The 21,203-nt window shown below is 37.3% G+C and overlaps 1 protein-coding gene across 5 annotated transcripts in view; it reads left to right on the forward strand.

The window, feature by feature from the left end:
- The window catches only part of KLHL2 (kelch like family member 2), a 54,004-nt gene that overhangs the window by 18,296 nt on the left and 14,505 nt on the right, over positions 1-21,203 (forward strand). For all 5 annotated transcript variants that reach the window (XM_041427977.1, XM_041427979.1, XM_041427978.1 and 2 more), the window contains one exon: positions 15,622-15,784. In XM_041427977.1, coding sequence (XP_041283911.1) covers positions 15,622-15,784 — 163 coding nt within the window. The remainder of the gene's footprint in view (positions 1-15,621; positions 15,785-21,203) is intronic.

Genomic DNA, 21,203 nt, shown 5'->3' on the forward strand with positions numbered 1-21,203 from the left:
TGACTTAATATAAGCCAGTTTATAAGACTGATCTCTTTACTTAATATTTGCCACAGTCTTTGAGCACGTACATGATCAAATTAATAGAGTTTACATTCCAGTAATCTTCAGAGCCATACTAACTTTGTATCTCAGCTGAGAGTCAAAATACTCCTAGTAATATTGTGATACTTTTCAAGTTTTATCCTTGAAAACAAGTGTTTTGTGTATATGAACAGGTGACTAAACTGTCTTTATATGAGTTAATTCATATACTGTGATGTGTGAAGGACATAAAGCATGTCTTTTGGAGCTAGTTTTGCTTTAGATATCTAACTTGGAATGGTTTTCAGGAGTTTGTGAGGCCTGCTGATAAATTATACCTTCAAAAACTACAGAACTTCTGTTTTCCCTTATTGGATCAAAAAGATGTTCCTCCCTTTCAAAGGGGTCTATCCAAAGGGGTATATTTTCTTTATGAATATTGGAAGCTTTCTGTGTTAATTGGGGTAGATTTTTCCTTTTTAGAATCCAAGGCTGACTTTACAAAGGTTCTTTACAAATGTGTGATTAGGCATTGTAAGAGGAGGGAGTTGAATTCAGTGCTTGAACAGAGACATGCATTCTGTGTCCTGGAAGTGTGCCTGCTGCTGTGTAAGTGGGTGGAAGAGATAAAAGAAATATTTATTCAACTGAACTCAATCCTGTGAAGCTTTCACTGAATCTTATAATGCAGGAGGTTCTGTTTCAAATATAACACACGTATTTTATATAAGAGACTGGTTTGAGAGAAGGTAATGCTGAAATTGCTGCTATGGGAATTGGCTGTTTTCCTTCAGAGAACCTAAGAAAAAGATGTGTGGAAAAAAATGCTGCACTTAGAAAGCTAAAAGGAGCAGGAAGGGAATGTCTGATCTTGATGCATTGACAGATGTGCCTCTAGCCATCTCTTCCTTAAAGAGCTCTTGGTAATCAGAGGAAGTGAAACATCTTAAATAGAAGTATGTCTTGAGAAGAGTGGGTGCCGGTAGGCTGGATCTAGGCAATTACATCCCTACTGGTCATGATTAACACCTTGCATGTCACCAAGAGACCAATTAATACAGGTCCAGTACGTCCCCCAGTACGTCGTGCACTCTGCTGAAACACAGGGCTCCTAAAGAGCTTATTCTAAATTAGCAGCAATTTCAAATAGATGATGATGTTCTAGACAGTGCAGTTTGGTGATGACGGCATGGGTCATGGTAGCAGTTTTTCCAGCTAGAAGCGGTCACAGCATTCTAGCAGATGCAAGTAACTTAATAAAACTGTTGCTGCTGTACCACAGGCTAATCAGCCTGGCATCTCTGAAGTTTGCTGATCAGTTGTTCATAAAGGTCTTTTATTTATTTGGATTTGCCTCTTTTTACTAACCACAGTTTCCTGATAAAAGCATTTAAAAATCATCCCTATAGTATTTATTAATTGAATAGAATTTTCAGGCATGTTTTAAGCAAATGGGTTGTCATTATGGCTGTCCCTGTCCTGTCCCCATTGTTTCTTTGTGCAGATTTCCTCTTGCATCTCCACAGTGCCTAGACAGTCACTCTGTCTTGGTTCAGCTTCCAAAGTCTTTCCTGCAGTATATGGCTGCTTACCTGTTAGGTGCTGGAGACAGGGTATTGGACCATGTGAGTATTTCTCTGTGCTGATTCATTGATAAAGTCTGCATGCTTCTATAGAAGAATGCAGTTAGGTCAGATAATACCAATCCTATTGAAGATAACAGCGATACTTATTTTGTTGTAGGTTTTTTTTCCTTTGTAGAGATAATTTTTTTGAAGTAAATGAGTGTAAGTTGTTTCTTTTACTGTTCCTAAAAAAGTGAAGCAACATTGCACTGATTTCCCTGTCAATAGCCACAATAGATTCTTTCAAAAAATGAAAATAGCTTTGACTTTAATGTAAAGTTTGTTAATAGCGTCTTTAGAGGCGAAATCTGTAAATTTGTTTCCTGTGACTTAGATTTAACTTGCCAGCAACTCTCAGCAAAATACACCAGTGCAGCACATGTTCTTTTAGACAGACTAGTAGGCCAAATCTTCATTAAAACTGTACAGCTGTCTTTTAAGCTGTTCATATAGTTTTATTTTTCTGACCTGATACTGAATTCTGATTCTCAAATAATCTCCTGTAAAATTTTGGACAGATTTGCCTTCCTGCCTTCAATATGTCATGAGTAAGGTGCTAATTATTGAGCCCTGAGATGACAGGTTACAATCCTGCTTGTTTCTGAGATAATGAAAGTATTTGTCATGGGCTTTGGTTTCCTTATCTTCCATATCCTGGCTTTTTCCAGACACAGATTAATCTTGAAAACACTATATTTTCACCATCATATTTCATTTTGCCATCACTTTTTGCTTTGCTTTCATAAAAAAACTAAAATGTTCTGTCCATAAACTCACTTCTTTCTTTCTTAATAGGTTTCAGGCAAGTGCACAAGTTCTTGAAAGTATTTTCTTTTTCAAAAAATGTTTTATATAATTGTGCTATTAGTGTCAAAAACTATTGATGGTTGGTGATCTTATTTCCCTGACACAGATATTATTAAAGCTTTAGGAGGAGATGGAGTTCTTTATTGGATCATCTTATAGAGCCTTAAAAATAAACAAGACTTTGACCTTTCTGCTCATCTCCATTTTGGCTGGTGTGGCATAGATACTAAATTATGAAAGCTTTGGCAAAGTCTGAAGTTGTATTCAAAGTCATTCTGGTTCAAATGCTTTATGAAACTGGCTCACCCTAATGAGTTTATGATTAAAACAGGATTAACTGATGTTTTTAAATTCTGATGTGTGTTGAAACTACATGGTAATCCAAACTTTCACTTTTATTCTTTTATGACAGTACAGTTATAATAATATTAGGGGCTTGCTGACACTGCAGAGAGATACTTAAATCCAAGCTGACATGAGTTTCATTACAAACCCTATTCATAGAAACATGTTTAGGTCTTTCTGGGCAAGAACTTAATGCTGGACTAAACAGCCTTATAGTGTGCTCTTTGGTTGTGTGCTCAAAGACTACCACTGAGTTTTGCTATTGTATGTATTTTATACTTAAGGCTTCAAGCAACCATCTGGTTACCTCCTTTTGCCCTATTTTTGTATTTATGACAACAGCTTTGAGGATTTTAATAATATGAGGGCACAACTAATATGTGGCATAGCTGGAGGAGAGACAGCGGCACACTCCTTGAATTTATATGCATTGTAAGACATGTCAGGCAACAGTAAATGATCTCATTTTTTCCACTGAAATAATCCTAGTAGGCATTCTTAATTTGCTTATATGTGCCTGCTTGTCAGGAGAATGAGTGTAGGAGGGAAGGCAGAAGAGGAGCATGATTTCTTTACAGGCGTATTTTATTACAAATATAAGCTTCATTAATTTGCACTTTAAATGAATAGGCTTCACCTAAGAGCTGCTGACCAAAATACTAAGGAAACAGCTTTGCTGGAAAATTTAATATTTTTTCTCTGACAATTTAAAAATGCATTTAAATTGTATTTTTCTCTATTTTTTTCATAGCATATCTTTTGTGATTTTAGCTATTATATATGTGCAAAGTAGAACTGCCTGGTTTTTGGGGGCACATTATTATTATGTGCACTGCAGAATGGCTACAGTTGCTATATTGTTTGTTTTTAACTGAGGAACTGGGTTTTTGTTGTGGCTGAAGGTGTGTTCCAAAACCTCATGCTTATTTGATAGATGTTTTATGCTCTCTTAAAGGATTTCCGTTTCTGATCTGGCTTGCTTGGTGCTATGTGGCAGGAGGAAATCACACTGTGTGCTCAGCGTGAGGAAAGCATTAAGGGTTGCTGAAACTGGTAGCCGGATAACAACTAGGTGGCTGCAGCTCTGTCTCTCCAAGCTGCAGGCTGGCAGTGAGGCTGAGCATGCCTTTGCATAGGTGCATGCAGAAGCACACGTGTACAGGGCACACTGCCAGCCCCACAGACCAGGCAGAAACACTCGCCTGGGGTCTCAATTCTCTCTTGAGCTGGGCTGTCTTCCTAAAGAGTCTCTTGGACATGTCTATTCAATGTCTTTTGTATTGTTAAGACAAACTATTCATACTACTTCATTTAGGGATAAATTCTTTCCCATGTCCTCCCCCGGATTACAGAGTATGGTGAAGTTCATGAGGTAAGTGGCAAGAGGAGTTTGCAGAGAAAGCAATTACTGTGCCTGTACAGCTGTAGCTGTGGTAAAGGCAGAGGGAAAAATGGTGGCAGGACCACTAGAACCAGGAGAAGCAGATGTTGCACAGATATGGCATATACTCTCTCCTGAGGTATTCACATTTTTATGTTCCTTTTTTTCCTTTCCCTTCTGCAGATATCTTACTACTATTTCTCCCTGTCCTCCAAATGATACTTTTTGAAATTTTTTTTTTGGCCATCTGAATGGGGATCCAAGAACTTTTTGCATAAAGAAAATTGAGTAGGCAGAAGGGTATGAGCATTGTAAGAATGAAAAGATGAACCTAAATGGACATTTGAGCTGTTGTACACTGGCTTGTAGGTGCCAAAGAGAAATACATAAGGGAGAAACAGAACTGAGAATGAGCTCCAGAGAGAAAATTAACCTAAAATATGGATCAAAAGGTATGAGGAGTGGATTAAAATTGTCCCAAGACTGTAAAAGACTGTCTTGGACTATCAAGTGCCAGTGTGTGTAGGAGGCAGAGAGTCATACCTTTTCCAGAGAGACTGTTGTCTTGTGGACTGAATCACAGATTTCCCCTGTCTCAAAATCTCTGTACCTTCAGAAGATGTTTGGGTGTTCTGGTTTTTTGTGTTTTGGTTTTGATTTGTTTTTTTTTTTTTTTTTTTTTTTTTGTGGGAGGGAGAATGTGGGTTGAGGTTTATGAAACCACTTGTTTCTGCTTATTTGGAAGAGACTTGTGGGCAAAGGCGGTGAAGAGGCTTGTAGCTTGGCTATGTCAGCATGGTCTAAGCAAGAGCCAAGGAATGAATCAGAAACTCTTGGAGGAGGTGATGGGGTGAGAGAGAAGTGGGGTTGAGGCAGGAGTGTGTTACAGAAGAGATACTGATCTGTAATCCTGCACTTCAGAAGCATGTGATTCTGATTACTGTGGGAGGTGAATGGGAAGTCACCGAGGGATTTAAACAGGCATGTTTAATTTAAATGATAAAAAGAATAAAACACTTTTACTCAGCACTTCAGCTCTAAATATAACATCTATTCATTTCCTGCATATTGTTTCTTAAATGAGTGATTTAGGAGAGCGTGTGGGCTGTCAGAGCCATGCACGAGAAAGGTGCCAAAAACTAATTAAGGTAGAAAGTCCCAGTTACTCCAACAGACTGTGCAAGGTGCATCCTCTTACTTATCAAGGATAGGCTTAGAGAGAGGGTCAAAAGATGAAGTGCAAAAGCAAATGAATAAAAACATCCAATCACTAGAGCAAATAGGATTTTATAGACATATTTGTAAAAATAATCCTTGCGTACCCACAGAAAAGAAACTTTTGAAGTAAGGTGGCTGAGACTATGAAAATGTTATGTTCTGTAGCTGGCTATTCCTTGGAATTTCAGCTCATGTTTTAGTAAATCACCGCAATGTCATTAGTGATCCTGAGCATTATAGAGACTTTATAGAGACATTATATCAAGGATTTGGTTTTTGTTAATGGCAGGTAAGATAATGGAAGTTCAAACTTCTCATATGTTTCTGAATTCTGAGTTGTCCATAGCTACTAAAAACCTCCTGTAATTCTTAGAGTGGTCCAGAAATAACCATATCAAAGGCTTTTGAAAGTCAAGTTAGTTATAGTCCCTCCTAAATTGTCACATGATGAGCAATAAATAGATCAAAAATCCCTATGGAGCAAAGGAACAAATAGGAATAAATAGTTGGGTTCTGCTGTATCAAAGTGATTGTAATGTGTCACAGGCTTCCAAAGGACCCATTTCCTTTAGTTTTGGAAAGCAGGTAGCAAAATATGTAGGTGATGAACTGGTTTAAGTATTTTTTTCAAGATCAGACAACAATAGAAAATCTCACTGCTTTCTAGCTAAGCTAGATGTCAGGCCATCATGATCACAGACCAAAATTAATGTTGGAAAGTGTAAAGTAATGCACGGAAAGAAAAAACTTGAATTACTCCTACATATTGCTATGTTTTACATTAACAACTTTGCCTAGTATAGAATAACATACTGAAGTCACCTTAGAAAAACTTCTGCTATTGTAAAATAGTGTCTTTAAAACCGAGCATAAAAAATGGCACAGCAGTATCTGTATGTCATTGTAGAAATCTGCATTATCACCTGAAACACTGTTGGATGGTCTAAAATATGACAGGAATAGCATGCTTTGGGGAAAGGCTTAAAGCCATTAAAGACATGATAAAGCTATCATTTGAGAGAGGAAGGGAATTCAGGCCTTTTCTAGGTTGACTGTGAGTTGACTAAAATATGACTCTTATTTTTCTTCTGGTGTCTATTTGTTTCAAAGACTCTACGTACACTTGTAAAGGGTAAAAGGGTGAGTTAGTAATTTATGCTGAAAGATAACAAGTTTTCTTTACAATACCTAAAGAGAAGTGCACAAAAACATATACGTACTTCCATGGAGTTGTTAGTATGTTTAAGGTGAGTGCATAAATTAATAGAACATTGCTGCAAAATGCATGAGTGCAGCTGCCTAGGATGCCCAAGGTGAGCAGTGCTGCTTTCTAGCTGTGCTGGTTGGTTTGAAAATAATTATCTGTGAACCCTGGAAATGATACCTGTTGCCATTACATAGACAGTGTTTCAAAGCATTAGCAAAGCGAAGATTAGATAGTGTTGCAAAGCAGGTATTTTCACCTCTTAAGGTTTACCTCCCTAGTTAGATGAGACCATACTCAACCCAGATCTGGGTTGAGTTGACCTGTTCTAATCGTCTCCATCCTAGGCTTCCTTTTCCTTAGAAGAGGGGAAGACAGGGGAAGGGATGGTGCTGGTGGAAGCAGAGCAGTGCTGTGAAGCTTAATTTCAGTAAATACTGGGTTTAACCACATACTGGGAAAGGATAGAGGACATAACAGATTCTATCTCAAATCAAATGCCAAAATTGCTTCCAGTGTTACCCAGAGTGGAGGAGATCCTTAGCTGGTTGTCGCAGAGCTAGACAAAACTGTTCTAACAAAGGCAAAAATGTTGCAATTTCCTTCTGTAGAAGGAAACTGAGATTTCTCTTTTTCCTTATGCAGTTGACTAGGGAGAAGTGTTGGTTTTTCTTTTTAGAAGGCCTGGATTTTACTTTTTATATAAACATTCTTCTGGAAAACTGTGAAGTTCTAGACTAACTTGGAAGATATTTTTAACTCTTTGTTTTATGATCCACCTGGGATTGAGATTCCATTGAGCAGAATTACAGCAACAAGCTCTAAGTTTGGTGTGGCCCAAAAGAATTTACAGAGTTGAATAGACTGTTTGTCCAGAGAATTTCTGGCTGCCCCATCCCTGAAAGTGTTTAAGGCTGGGTTGGATGGGCCTGTGTGCAACTGTGTCTAATAGAAGGTGTCCCTGCCTATAGCAGGGAGTTGGAACTAGGTGATCTTAAAGGTCCCTTTCAACCCAGGCCATTCTGTGATTTTTAAAAAAAGGGAAAAAGCAAGAGTGTCAGATATTATGACCATTGGGTAGATCAGAAGTAATTAGTACTGACATCACAAATTTTGTGATTCAAAAACATGATGCCTTCATCTTGCCTTGCTAGGATATGGTTGCCCTTTAGCTAAACATTAATAATGGAGGTATATAAACTGCCTTCTCAGACCAAAAGTTTATACGGCTTCTGAGTCTTTAAAATCATCACACTGCTAGGCAGTGCTAGAGATGCTTCTAGTCAACTTGGATGAAAGCAGCTACTTTTGTCTGAGCTATGACTTTTGCTGTAGGCATCCATGACCATCTTTCTTTGTATGACATAAAGCTACCTGTGGCAAAACCTGAAAAGTAGTCCGTGCCAACTTAAAGTGCAGAGGTCATTTGCTCAAATGAATGCATGTGTGCTCACCCACTTCCCTGTAAAATTCAAGGTGCTTATTATGAGTAAATTAAGTCACTTAAAGGGACTCCATGGTTGACCTCTCTTACTTGCAGGTAGGCTCATGATATGCTGCAGCATGTCAGATGGAAGCTGCATAAAGGCTTCCTTTAAAATGTTTCTGTTTTCTTGATATTGGTTGTGCTTTAAATTGTGAAATGTATGTACTAAATGTACATCCACAAAGAAAAATCAAATGGGAAGCTGTAGATGCTATTTACTTTGGGAATTTTGGCTCTACATACCTGAATTTTTAAAGCACAACATCTAGATTAAAGCATTTATGAAATTTGTCACTAAGCCTAATGCTCTTTTTTTCTTCTAGGAAATCCTCTGTGACATTTCTAGAATATAATTATGGTCTGTTGTAGGAAACTGAATGATAAGTAAAAGATTATCTTAATAAACTACAAAAACATAATTATGGTAAAAGCTTGAAGTAATCAAATGTGTTTTGAGCCCACTGAAGGATCATTTACTGCATATTAGATGTTAATCTTGACATAATTTTTGTATTGAAGGCAAGCACCATGAACAGAAATAATTTCTACTTCATGCTATTTCTGTTGTCCTTAGTTCTTGGTTTTGTATTGCTTTAAGACTTGGTAGTATAGAGCTTCTGTACCAGAGAATGAAATAATAGAGCAAGCAAATGTTCACAATCTACTATCCCAGTTATGCTGCTGTTTGTTTCCTGCCCAGGTTTAGGATTTTGCAAATGGCCTTTCAAACCCTCTTTTAAATTGCCAGAAAATGCTCAGTTATATTAGGAGAACAAACCTTGTTTGTCACAAGGCAGTCTCTAATGTACAAAAACCCCCAGCAAACCAACAATTCCTTCCTGCCCCTCTCCCTGCCTCTTCAAAGGTTTTTTGTATACTCCAGGAAACAGCGAATGTTCATTTTTAGTTTTTTGTCAACCTTTACATCTTCAGTTTTAGGCAGTCCTTTGAAAACGTCTCTATCATAGCAATCTTTGGTGCTCCCAAAGTGACTGTGTGTGTCAGTGGGGTGTGAGCTGAGGGTGCTGTGCTGCTGGAGGCTGCAGAAGCTCCCTGAAAGCTCCGAGCAGCAGCTGATGCAGCGATTCTTTATGTGGGTCAGCCCTTACAGGAAGAAAGCAGACCATGCAGTGTGAGTTATGTTATCCTGCCTACTTAATCTTTTCAGCTTCTTCTAATCCTTTTGCAGGGTAGCTATGTATATGATTTGACTGCATAGCACTCCTGGTGCTGTAATTAAAGAACAAATTGTCCAGTTCTTGAATGACACAATATCAGAAGTAGCTTTGTTCGGACTCAAGTTAGTCTTGTTTAAATTATGCTGTCCCTAAGAAAATATGGTGGTGTTTTTATGCAGCTGTGTAATCTTCTAAACACTGAATTAATTAAAGTATGATGAAGGATTCTGAGCTTTCATTTTAGATTACTTACTATACACATACTTGAATTCAGTGACCAAACTTCAAATCAAGAACTTTGTTCCTATAAAATCAAAATGTCTACAATTTTTTTCACTGAAAGAAAAATCTAAAACTTTAAAATTATTTTAGGTTCGTGATGTTTTACTCCAAGTGAGAGAATGTTTCATTTCTGTTGCCAGTATGTTTTAAGAGAAGAAAAGGATATCCAAGGCTAAGCTTCTGACTGTTAACAAAAGTAACCATCAGACTAGGAAATCAATCTGTCTCTCTTGTGTGAAAGCTTATGCCAAAATGCACTTTCATGTGGTGGTTAAGGCACTGTTCTGGTAGAGTAGATGTAGGAGAACCCTGAAGCCAAGCAAGACTGCATGGTTCTCCCCTGTAGACTAGATGGATACCCCTCATTATAGTGTGTTACTTAAATAAGTGACTCTTCTGTAATTTCATTTGCTTCATGAATCTTATTTCTGCACTTCAGCAACCACTAACTGCAGCCCAAATCCCTCCCAAAACTTCCACAACTACCCCTTTCAAAAAACCCCAAGAAAAGAACAGAAAACCCACCTCTGTACCTAATGTTTTTATTAATAATTAATATTAATAAAAGACTAATCTTCTAAGGTGCTGTCTCTTCAAAAGCTGCTTTTAGAGCAAATTGGTTACTTCCTATCAATTGCATGACATTAACTGAAGTGGACTCTTAAGTACAGATTATGATGCAAGTGAAAAAGCAGATATGTAAAACACTTACTTTTTCCTTATCCTCCATTTAAATCTGTCACACTGATTTCCAAGCTGGGAGCTGCTTAGTATTTTTTAGATCATGTCAATAATTTAAAATACTACATTTTCATGATTATTCAACCATTTTCTACTGAAGTGGTGCTCTACCCATTTGCATCTAGTACAAGGAGAATGTGAAGGAATAGGACTGTTTCGTGATCTAATTCCTTTCTGTGACACTATGAAACTGCCACCTGCACCTGATTTTTATTTGCATGGGGCTCATTAAGCCAAAGAAAAAATAAATACATCCATGTCTTCATTGTGCAATAGCCTTGAGGATGTTGAGATATCCAGAAGCTATACTTCATAGGCTACATGACATCATGTTCTAAACTTGCAGCACATCTTTAATTCCAGCACAGCCTCTTATTTTTGTATTTTAACACTGGAACACCGTGCTTAACGTGCATATGTTGTTCATACAGAAATTCAAGCAGGGCTGAATTTTCCAAAGTTGAAACTTCCACATTTTATCCCCCAGATGCCTTAAAATATTTGTGTCTATTTTAGTGGTTTTGTATGCATACTCCTAAATAGCATAATTTCAATGCTGTGCTGAATGATTTCACTAGAATTTAGATTACACTTCAGTTACAAACCACAGTTTTAATTACGGCACAGATGCATGTAGATGAGAATAAAAAAATAAGATCATTTGGGTTATATTTAACCACTATGTTAATTTCCTTCTTCCCCGTGCTATGATAATGTAAACAGCAAATGAAGGAGCTTAGCTTGCTGAAATCGTTATTTAAAACTTAAAAATAAATGTTAAACCTTAATCTATCTCCTCAAGATTTCTTTATTACAGGCATTAACATAACTGCTGTTCTCTGAAATTTATTTCATTTTAATATTGTAACTGAAAATCTGCAATATCTTATTTAGCGAGGATGTAATTTGCTCTTCTGTGAGCCTTTATGTTGTATTGTAGTGTTTGGATTCTTGTGCATCTGCTTTCCTCGATTAGTATCTTTCCTAATGTCTCAGACCTGTTTTCTTTCCTCTCAATGCAATAAAGTACAGAATTTTTCTATTTTAGACAGCACATTATTCAATTCTCTTGGCATATGCTGCTCTGATTTTTATTGGCTTATTTGCTTGAAAAATGCTTCAGTGTTCTGAGAAATTTTGGGTTTGTTTATGTTGTGAGATCTTGTTTTCAAAACCTGCAAAATGATCTGTCACTATTTTCCTATTGACATTATACTGATCTTAATGTGGTTTTGGTGGGTATCAATTTGAATTCGAGCAAATATTCCTGGCAGGAATTTTAAGACGATTACAAGAAATTTGAAAGCAGTAGAGAAGAAAACATTGTCTTAAGCATCTTCGTATGTCAGATATCACAATATGGTCTGTCTAGGAGAACCTCACAGTACAAAAATGAATGCAAAGAGGACAGCTTGGATGGATGTAAAATTACTGGATCAAATTGATTTAAATTAACAGGCAGAAAGCTTTAATCAATTTAAATTTTACTTATTATTGAACTTTTTTAAAAGCATGTTGAGAGGCCTGTTCCCTGAATTTTTAATATCTCCTAGGAATGGAGATTCTGCAGCTGGCTGGGACAACCTGTTCTGGGGCTTAACCAGCCTCACTTTAAAAATACCCAACAAAACACAACACAAAACAGAAAAAGCAGCCTAACTTCTTTTTTTTCCGGTCAGATTTTCCTATGTTTGTACTTTTGCTTGTCCTATGGCTATGCATCTCCAGCCTGGTTCACTCTTCTCTACCCTCACATTAAGTAGCTGTGGACTGTAATAAGATCTCCCTTTTTTTCTTTTATGGCTGCATGGACTCAGTTTTCTTAGCTTTTCTTTGTAATATCACATGCTCCAGCCCACTGATCATCCTGGTGGCTCATTCCACTGGACTTCTTCCCCCATTCTCAGCTAGCAGGGCAGGCACTAAAACCTTGTGTGTTCCAATCAAGGGGCTGTGCCTGTCAGGTCATCTAGCAGCCCTCAGGTGGGATGAACACCCTTGTCTGGTATGGAGGCACTCCAAGGCAGCTGCTCTAACCAGCTTCCTCTGGATAGTGCTTGAGGGGCATTTAATCATTGCCATGAAATTTACTGTTTTGAAGATACTTGGTACTACATAGTGTTATGTTTTGATTTAGAAGAGACATACTGCAATATACTGAAATCACAACACAAGCATGACACAGCGCTTGAAATATACATTTGGATCACTATGCCAAAGCGATTCCCATTACTGATCTGCATCTGCCCACTGTCAGGATGGTGGGCATCTCCCGTTCACCAGGAAGGAATATGTGTGCTAAAGCTCTCTCAAGCCTATAGTTCTCTTGAAAGCTCCTTCTTTGCTTTTTCGGTTTTACGCTTTTTGTGGGACTGAGCCGTGTCACATACGTACTTCTCCCCCTGCTGGCCTGGCTAGCCGAGGGAGACCTTACATGCTAGTAATTATTTTAGAAAAGGCTGTTTGCATAACCTGATGACTTACTGGTACAACCATATACCCAAAGGAAAAGTCATCCTCCAGTCCCCTTTATGTGGAGATAAATTTGACTTCATGCCACTAGATGCTCATTCTTGTATTTCTTCCTCGACTTCATCACCCGTGCCCATCTCCTCTGAGCCTTCTTTCCTTGTAGAGGTTTGCTCATCACTCAGGTAGGCTCTATCTCTTTGGCACTGTTGTAAATGTATTCCTGGTGAGCTGGTGGGCCTGTGAGCACCTGGAGAGAGGTGCCTGCCAGTTCCAGCTGATCCTCACTTCCAAACTCAACACCGGTTTTGGTCACGTGAGGTGAATGTGTCCAGCTGCACAAAGATGTACAGAGTCATAATGCTGTCAGGAAAAAACAGGAGGGAGAAAAGCTGCAGGTATCATTAGTACCCTCAGCCCCTGACATACTCCTGGCAGGTACCTACAGGGCTACAAGAGAGGGCAGCAACCTCATTTACAGGTTGATGATCTAGTTGAGTTGTGAAAGGCTTGAATCTACTCCAATGAAAACATGGACCCAAGTTCCAGACCTTAAGTAGATCCCTCCTGACTATGCAGGTGACATTGCAGGTGGATTTTAAAACAAATACGTGCACCTGGTCACAGTCCTTTTTTTCTCAGTGGGGTTGGAAAGATGTATTTGGCATGATGGATGCACAGAGCTGTGGGAATAGGCATGTCACTACAGGAAGGAGAACCAAAAGGAAATAACCAGGGAAGAGTCTTCATGGCTCATAAGGGTTAAAGCATTTGCTCTAGGAAATCTAAGAATCATTCTGAGATTCATCACCACAATTTTGACACAAAGAAAGAGAACACTTAATTTCTTATTTGCCACCTGTAGTAATAACCTGTTCAGTTTTCTTTGATTATTAAAAAAAAAATAGCCATGTTGAGAGTATATTTTCATAGAACATATTTTCAAGAAATCGGAGATTTTTTCCACCTCTGCATTTCTTGCAGTACAAAGCAGTATGCGCAGTACCGTATTTTTGATCTTTAAAGGAAAGTTATGATACCCTCTGCTGGCTATTTTTGGAACAGATCTGAGCTATAACTGACCAGTTTAGAGTCAGCAGCAGTTAAACTTAATCTGTACTGCAGTTTTAATGTAGTCTTTGTTTTCTTTTCTTTTCTTTTTTTTTTCTGATGGATTTGTGAGGAGTTTCGGTTGTTTTGGTATTTTTTCTCTCTTTAGTTCTGTCCCTGGCTTCAGCAGAGTAAATCTGACTGTGATGGAACTGTATTTTTGAATGCAGGTTGTTATGGCTTTCAGACCAACACTTCTATAGGTACAAATGAAAATAGCTAGATGTTATCACAGCTCTTGTTGCCTAGTAACCAAAGCCCAATGTGTAATTCAACGAGATAAATTTGATGCACTTTGCTTCTTTTTTCCTTTTTAGCAGCAGAATGTAAAATACATTTAGACTTGAATGTTTTGTTTTCTGATAAATAAAAGGTATTGAAATCTCTAACTTTACAAGCTCAGTTACAGTGATCTCAGAACTGATGCAAATTTCCCATAATGAAGAGTAATCTGGTCCTTGTAACATTCCTTTACTGTTCATATAAGTATGCCAGGGTAACTGTGAATACAAATATTAAATTATTTTCTCCATACCATACTTAAATTTCACGTTTCCATTTTGTATTCTGATTTGATGATGGTTTTACAAATTTTTCTACTGGATCCATTTATGCAGTCAAGGATTGTTCTCAGAATTATTTGCTTAACTATACTGATAATGTGCCTAAAATTATCTAGGACTGTCCTTGAATTAGTTACTGAATTTGTGATCAGGTATGAAATGTTTGCTTCATTGGGGCAAGCTGTGTAAATAAATACTTGTAGATTTCTGGCATTGATTTTTGCTATGTAAGGTAATGATTATATCTTACAACAGAATTAACTATCAAATGAATTTATCTACTCACTATTATAACTAATCATACTGTGTTCTGGTAATATAAATTGTATTAGTGATATTATCTTAACAATTACATAAACGTGCTAAAACAAAACTATGTCACTGTACTCTTTCAACCTTGTAATTAATAACCTTTAAGCTTACTAAAGTTGTTTGGAATTGTGGCACACTGACACTTATGCTTTTTACATATTTGCCACTTACTTTGTTAGACTTACTAAGTATTTTCAAGAATTATCTAAGATTTAAACATTTGTGTCTATTCTTCATTTCTCTTTCATTAACAGTTGATATTCAAACCAAACTCTTGTTAAATGTATGATCCTTTATTTTCCCTGTCTATATTGATTGCCAGACAATCTTGAATTATTATTCTTCCAAGATAGTCACAGACTTCTGGGGAAGTCTGAATTCTTTCCTTACTGGAATCTCTTGCATAAAGATGCTTATTTTTGATGGTAACAAAAAAATGGTACAGTGTCCAGTTCTTGCATGCAAATAAGATTTACATATTCTATCATGGTCTAGAAAACTTTATTTTAAAAATATCCAACACCGAAGGCTTGGAAATGAGATGTAATTGTGAAATACTGGGAAATGCAAGAAGGGAACTTGTGAATGAATATTGGGAAGAGTTTAAATAAAGCGTGAGTTACAGTTTGTGGAATGAGTTCCCCCAGTGAACACAATGGTAGAGATGTTGCTTGTTATTCTAAATGGAATCTGTAGGGAGGTGAAATCATGCTCGTGCTGGGTTTTAATTTCTTCAGTTGCATAATGCTGAAATCTTCCTCTTTGTTTTGGTCTTGGTTTTTTAATGGTTTATTTTGCTTTCTTAATATTGACAATACTCTTGTATAACATCAGAATTGAATTGGGACATTAACCAGCTCTTGCTTCTCCTTTCAGGTACTGCTCCCAGCAGCTGGTCTCTTGCAACTGCAGGATGTGAAGAGGACTTGCTGTGAATTTTTGGAATCTCAGCTTCATCCTATCAACTGCCTGGGGATTCGTGCTTTTGCTGACATGCATGCATGCACAGATCTCTTGAGCAAGGCCAACACATATGCAGGCAAGTTATCATTAGTGGAGCACACAACTTGATATGTGTCAGTGTGGGTGGGTTCCAGAGGAACCTGAGTTTTCTCCAGGGTATTGCAGACATGTATCTCCTGATGAAAACTGCATTTGATCTGAATGCCTTCAAGAGAAATAAAACGTGTTGGCTGGCCTATAGTTATATTTAAGCTGAATGGGGCAGCATCTTCACAGACTATTCCGACTCTGCAGGGTCCAAGACATTTCCAATCCAGAAAGAAGCTAGCTTAAAATGTTTAAAATCTTGCACCATCACTTAGGGGAGGAAATTGGGAAAGAAGAATTAAAATTCTGACAACTACCCTAAGTCAAAGTATGTAGGAATTACATGGGGGAAGAAATAAGAAAAAGGCATTGGAAAGAGGGGTAGCCCCTGCACTGCACTAGTGAAGAAGGAAGAAACGTAATGTTGGGTATTATGTAATCAACATATCTTCTGAAAATGCTGCTCATGTAGCCAAAGACCTGAAATTTCTTATTATAAAGGGTACCTATAGTCTCATCCCCTTGAATCTTGTATTTCATCTGTCTCTCCAGCTCCCCTATTTTCATGCTTGGTACTAACCTTATCATTCCTCTGTAACCAAACCACCTTCCATTTCTGTCAAATTCCCGCCAAAAGCTTGAGGTATTGTCATCATATTCTTGGAGTACTGCTGGCTTGTATGACAAGCTGCCAGCTCAACTCCTACTGGGTATTTGCTGTGTCTGTGCGGTGGAATTTAAAGCAATGCACAGTTTGTTCTTACTCTTGAGGTAAATATGCTGTGTATAGTCAGAATGCATAGTCAGGTCCACTCTCTGCTCTGCCTTCCTCTTCCTAGCACTGTCAGGCTTAGATCAAGAGCAATAAAAAAAAAGAGAATTAAAAATTAAATGTCCTGATAAGGCTGTAGAAAAAAATATGTATGACTGCATTGCTTTTCATGACTTTCCTTGAATGTACAGTGACCAATTAGCATAATTAACAATTAGTACAGAGTTAAAATGGAATATTTTCCTGAAATGGAGCACTAAGTGCTTCAACTCAAGTCCAAATAATAGGCTTTTTATTGCCTTGAATAAATTTAGACCTCAGAAAAGCAAGGACTTTGATGAATGCTTTCAGTTGTCTTCATTCCTAGAAATGCTGATTTGTGGTATAGAATTATTTTAACTCACAGAAGATTATAGTATTTCTATCAAGAATGATTGATATGTCAATTAAAAAAATTCAAAAGCTTTTCAGATTGTTTTTGAAAGTACTAGCTTTTGTAATGCCTACGTTACTCACAAAGTTGTGATGTGTACATGACTGAATGACTTTGTGATATTTCTATTTAGATACCTATGCAAAAGATTTTAATGAAATCTTTTTGTCTTTGAGTAATACATTATTAAATTCAAAAAGCTATTATATTTTTTGAAATAGGAAGCAAGACATACATTTATTAACTAGAGTTAATGTTCAGATATTTAACATTTTAGGGAACACATTTTGATACAGCTGTTGCTTAATTTTGAGTTTTAATTTTTTTTTTTCCAACTTCTATTCTGACTGGGCCTTAGTTACTTTTAAACTAAACCTCTAAACTACTTCAGTTACTTCTAAACAATCTTTGTTCTGTTTAGAAGTTGAAGCTAATATTTGTATAGATTACTTTCTAGAAATAAAGATTCTAAGACACTGGTAAGGCCTTGAGTGCAGTATTGGTTAAATGTGTTTTGAGAGCACAGGAATTGTGTCCACTTGTTAACTCTCCTTCCCTGGGTCATTTTGTTCAGGCATCCTTTGCTGTGCACAGAGTCTGCAAGCAGAGCACAGACAAGAGAAAAGAGGAGGGAAGTTGGGACATGCAAGACACTAAGCTGTGCACCAGAATGCTCAGTGCTCCTGATAAAAAGACCCATTTCTCCTTGGAATTGGCTGATCATCAGTCTTGCTGAATTTCTGTCTGCTGACTCCCTGATTTCATTTCATACAGTTCTATACCTTTTCAGGTCAATGTTTTTGCTCTTGAATTTTCAGGCTACTTACTGCCTTTATCTCAGCCATCATAGCTTCTTTTTTCCCCCTGTTCTTATCTCAAATAGCTTTTTGTACTTTGTCACAGGTTTCTTACAACTTAAAAAAAAATCTCAAAAATCTGAGCCAAAAAGACATGGCTGTGCCATTTCAGAGGGCTTTTTGTACTTTGTCTTACAACTTAAAAAAAAAATCTCAAAAATCTGAGCCAAAAAGACATGGCTGTGCCATTTCAGAGTTAAGCTTTGTATCACAGGAGGCTTAACTCCCAGAGCACACATTTTTGGATTAAGGCTCCAGAAATTAGAATGAGTACAGAAAAGGATTATTAGATTGAAAAAAGCAGTGAAAATATTTCCCTGCTAGAGAAAATGAAAAGTATTTTGTTTTGTAACTTCTCCCAGTCTTTATTTTATTACACTTGCTATTTTAGGTTTAGAAAACGAGGCAGTGAGATAGTTCTGCTAATAGACAATGATAATATAAAAACAAATGGATACCAATGGATTAGAAGTTATTAGAAAAGTGAAACTCTAGAACTTCCTTCCAGTGGAAATGAAAATGCAACTTCCATTAAATTTGGAGCTTCATATTCCTGTGGTAGGTTGGTCCTTTGCAGCAGAGAGCAAGATTTCTAGGAGAGTCATTTATATGCACCTGTGACCTGAAAATAGTGGACAATTGATATTGGAAAAGGTTACTTGGCATGAGCTTCTGTTGCAATTTAACTTGGAGATGCCACATGTCCTCATGATGTTCCAGCAAGCAGTCCTGCTCTGGGTCTTGTTACACTGGCACAGTCAGAGACTGTGTACAGCTGAGGTCTCTCCTCCTTCTTTTGTGAGGATTCCAAGGAAGAGTATGTGGCATGAGCCACAAATGAGCTCTGCTAGTCTGTCCTCAGCTTTGGTCTGGGATATACCTTATGTAGTGTTAAAGGATGTTCACAAAATAACAATTTTTCCTGAGAAGGCAGTGCATTATGTAGATGTTGTAATGTTACAAACTGAAGATAAATTGGTAAAGCCTTTTAATGAGGAGGGGTGTGCCATCTTGGACTAGAGAGACCCTAGCTCAGTGCTTATGCCCTTACATTTCTTAGTTTTAACCAAAGAATAATAATGTATTTCACCCACTGCATAGGGCAGTACAGGCATTGGGAGCCCTGTGGCAGTGGTGTCCTTTTGAGGCATAGCACAGTGAACCTTTTTGGCTTTTAGCACTGTGCTGAGATGTTAAAGAATCTTTTGTTAGGGAACTCTAACATGTTTTGTGATGCAGGGATTGCTGCATTGTATTTGGGATAACAGCATTCTTGATTCTGGTGCTCTTAGCCTAAAACTTGAGCCCTGGCAAGACTTGGAAGCGTGCATGTCTTCTGTGGGCTGTTCTTGTGTACATCCGTATGCCTGGCATGGAAAGGATGGAGTTGTCAGAATCATTCCTATGATTCTATTCTGAGTAGCAACGTCTGTTGCTATGCTGCTGTTGCCTTGGCTGTTGTGAATTTCATGGTGTTCTAAAAAACAGTTATTTAAGTATAAAATTTGCAAATAAATCAGATTTTTTTGAAAAAATGTGATTCTGCAGTTTTAGCTTCTGCTGGTTCTCCAATTGGCAGAGCTTCTGTCTCTCCCTCTGCAATAAAGCTAGGGTTCCTGTTTGACCAGTGCCTTAAAATAGGCCAATAGCAAAGGCCTTTAGTCCCAAGCCAAAAAAATCTCATTGTGACATTGTGAATTAATCCATAAATGTTTAAAGCATAGAATGTCCTGTGCAGGTTTCAGATATAGCTTTCCTTCCTATGTAATTGAAAAATATAAAGTTAATGTCTCAATCAGTGTAGCCAGATTTGTATGCCTTTTGGATAGAAGAGGTGTCAAGTGCTTTTTGCTGGATGTGCACGTATAGCTCCAGACTCAGAACAACAAATACCAAAAAGTGGTACATTTACAGCTCCTGTTTTCTTTCTATGCTCTCCACACTGGCATTGTTTATTGTACTTCCAGACATTTTTCCTGTTGTTAAAGACTTCTTTTTGTTTGTCCCACGCTGCTGGCACAGGGCAGACAAGGACAGATCTTTAGCTATTCAGATAGAAACTGACTCAGTTGCAAAAATGTGAAAATCTGGTTTTCATATGCAATTGGAACAGATATTTTAGAAATGTCCTAATTTTTTTTTTTATTAAAGACAGAGTTTAGTCTTGGTAATAAAGAAGTAGGACTCTACTTGCTTAGGAAGTGGCAATTTAGAAGACAAGCCTCTGCAGCTCCTAAGCCAGCTTGTTTCCAGGCTGCCAGACTCTAGAGCCAGCTGGCTTCAATTTCTGGGTAAAGAGGCAAGAAATGGGACTCCAGTACAAATTTGTCGAAGTTGCATACTGTGTGGAAAATTCTGATTTGGGAAAAAATAATTATTTTGTTCTCTCATGGAAACTTCCATCTGGTTAGTTCTCTCTTTGCTTGTCTAAGAGATGTTCATAAAGAAAGAAGTATGTTCCATAATGCAATAAATAAAAACCAAGATAATTTGAGATCGTACAGGGGACAGTTACATGAAATATTTAATCATTTAAGCATAACTTTCATCATGTTTGATGTTAATGTCTTCAGATTATTGAAGCTTTCAGGATGGGAGCAGTAATATGAGATAATAAAAATCCTAACCCAGAAAGCAAAAAAATCCCCACACCTCCAGTACTATTTTTCATCGTTATTGGGAAAAGAGGATCCATGTGTGATTTCTTGAAATTTTAGTACTGAGTCATGTTATTTCGAAGATGCTGATATCCTTTTTGCTAAAAGGATGCAAAAAGTTTGAATTTCACAAGTGTGATTTTTATGTATAATGAAGCCTTCTGTCTTCAACGCTTGAACCAGCATTACATAAATTGCCATTGGATTTAATTGATTTTTACATTTCCTTGTTCTTTTTCAGTTTTTAATTATATTAAATAATTCCTGTAGCTGTAATTGCAATTGGCTTCTGCTCAAATGTTATCTATCAATCAGTTACAATGGTTTGCTAGACAACAAGAGATCTGATTCTTACAAGACAAGTTATTTCACCTTACCTCCTTTTTTGATGACTAAAATTTATCTAGAAATCCCCTCTATTTCTCTTTTGTCCATAATTCATTCACCTGAGGATCTGTAGCTGTTGACTGTAGTTTGGTTTAGTGTTTCTTCTTTTTGGCCATGTGTCATGCTTTGTGCTTTAAGAGGCTGACATCCAGTAAACCAGTTTTTGTTCAAGCCCTGTTTTTTTTTTTTTTTTTGTTTGTTTGTTTTTTTTTTTTTTTTTTTGTTTTTTTTTTTTTTTTTTTTATTCTCTTCTATAGTTCTTATGCCCCACATGAAAACTGGAGACAGCCTCACATTCATTG

The sequence above is a fragment of the Onychostruthus taczanowskii genome, unplaced genomic scaffold (assembly GCF_017590055.1).
Source record: "Onychostruthus taczanowskii isolate IOZ18803 unplaced genomic scaffold, ASM1759005v1 scaffold12, whole genome shotgun sequence".
In the NCBI taxonomy this organism is placed as follows: domain Eukaryota; kingdom Metazoa; phylum Chordata; class Aves; order Passeriformes; family Passeridae; genus Onychostruthus; species Onychostruthus taczanowskii.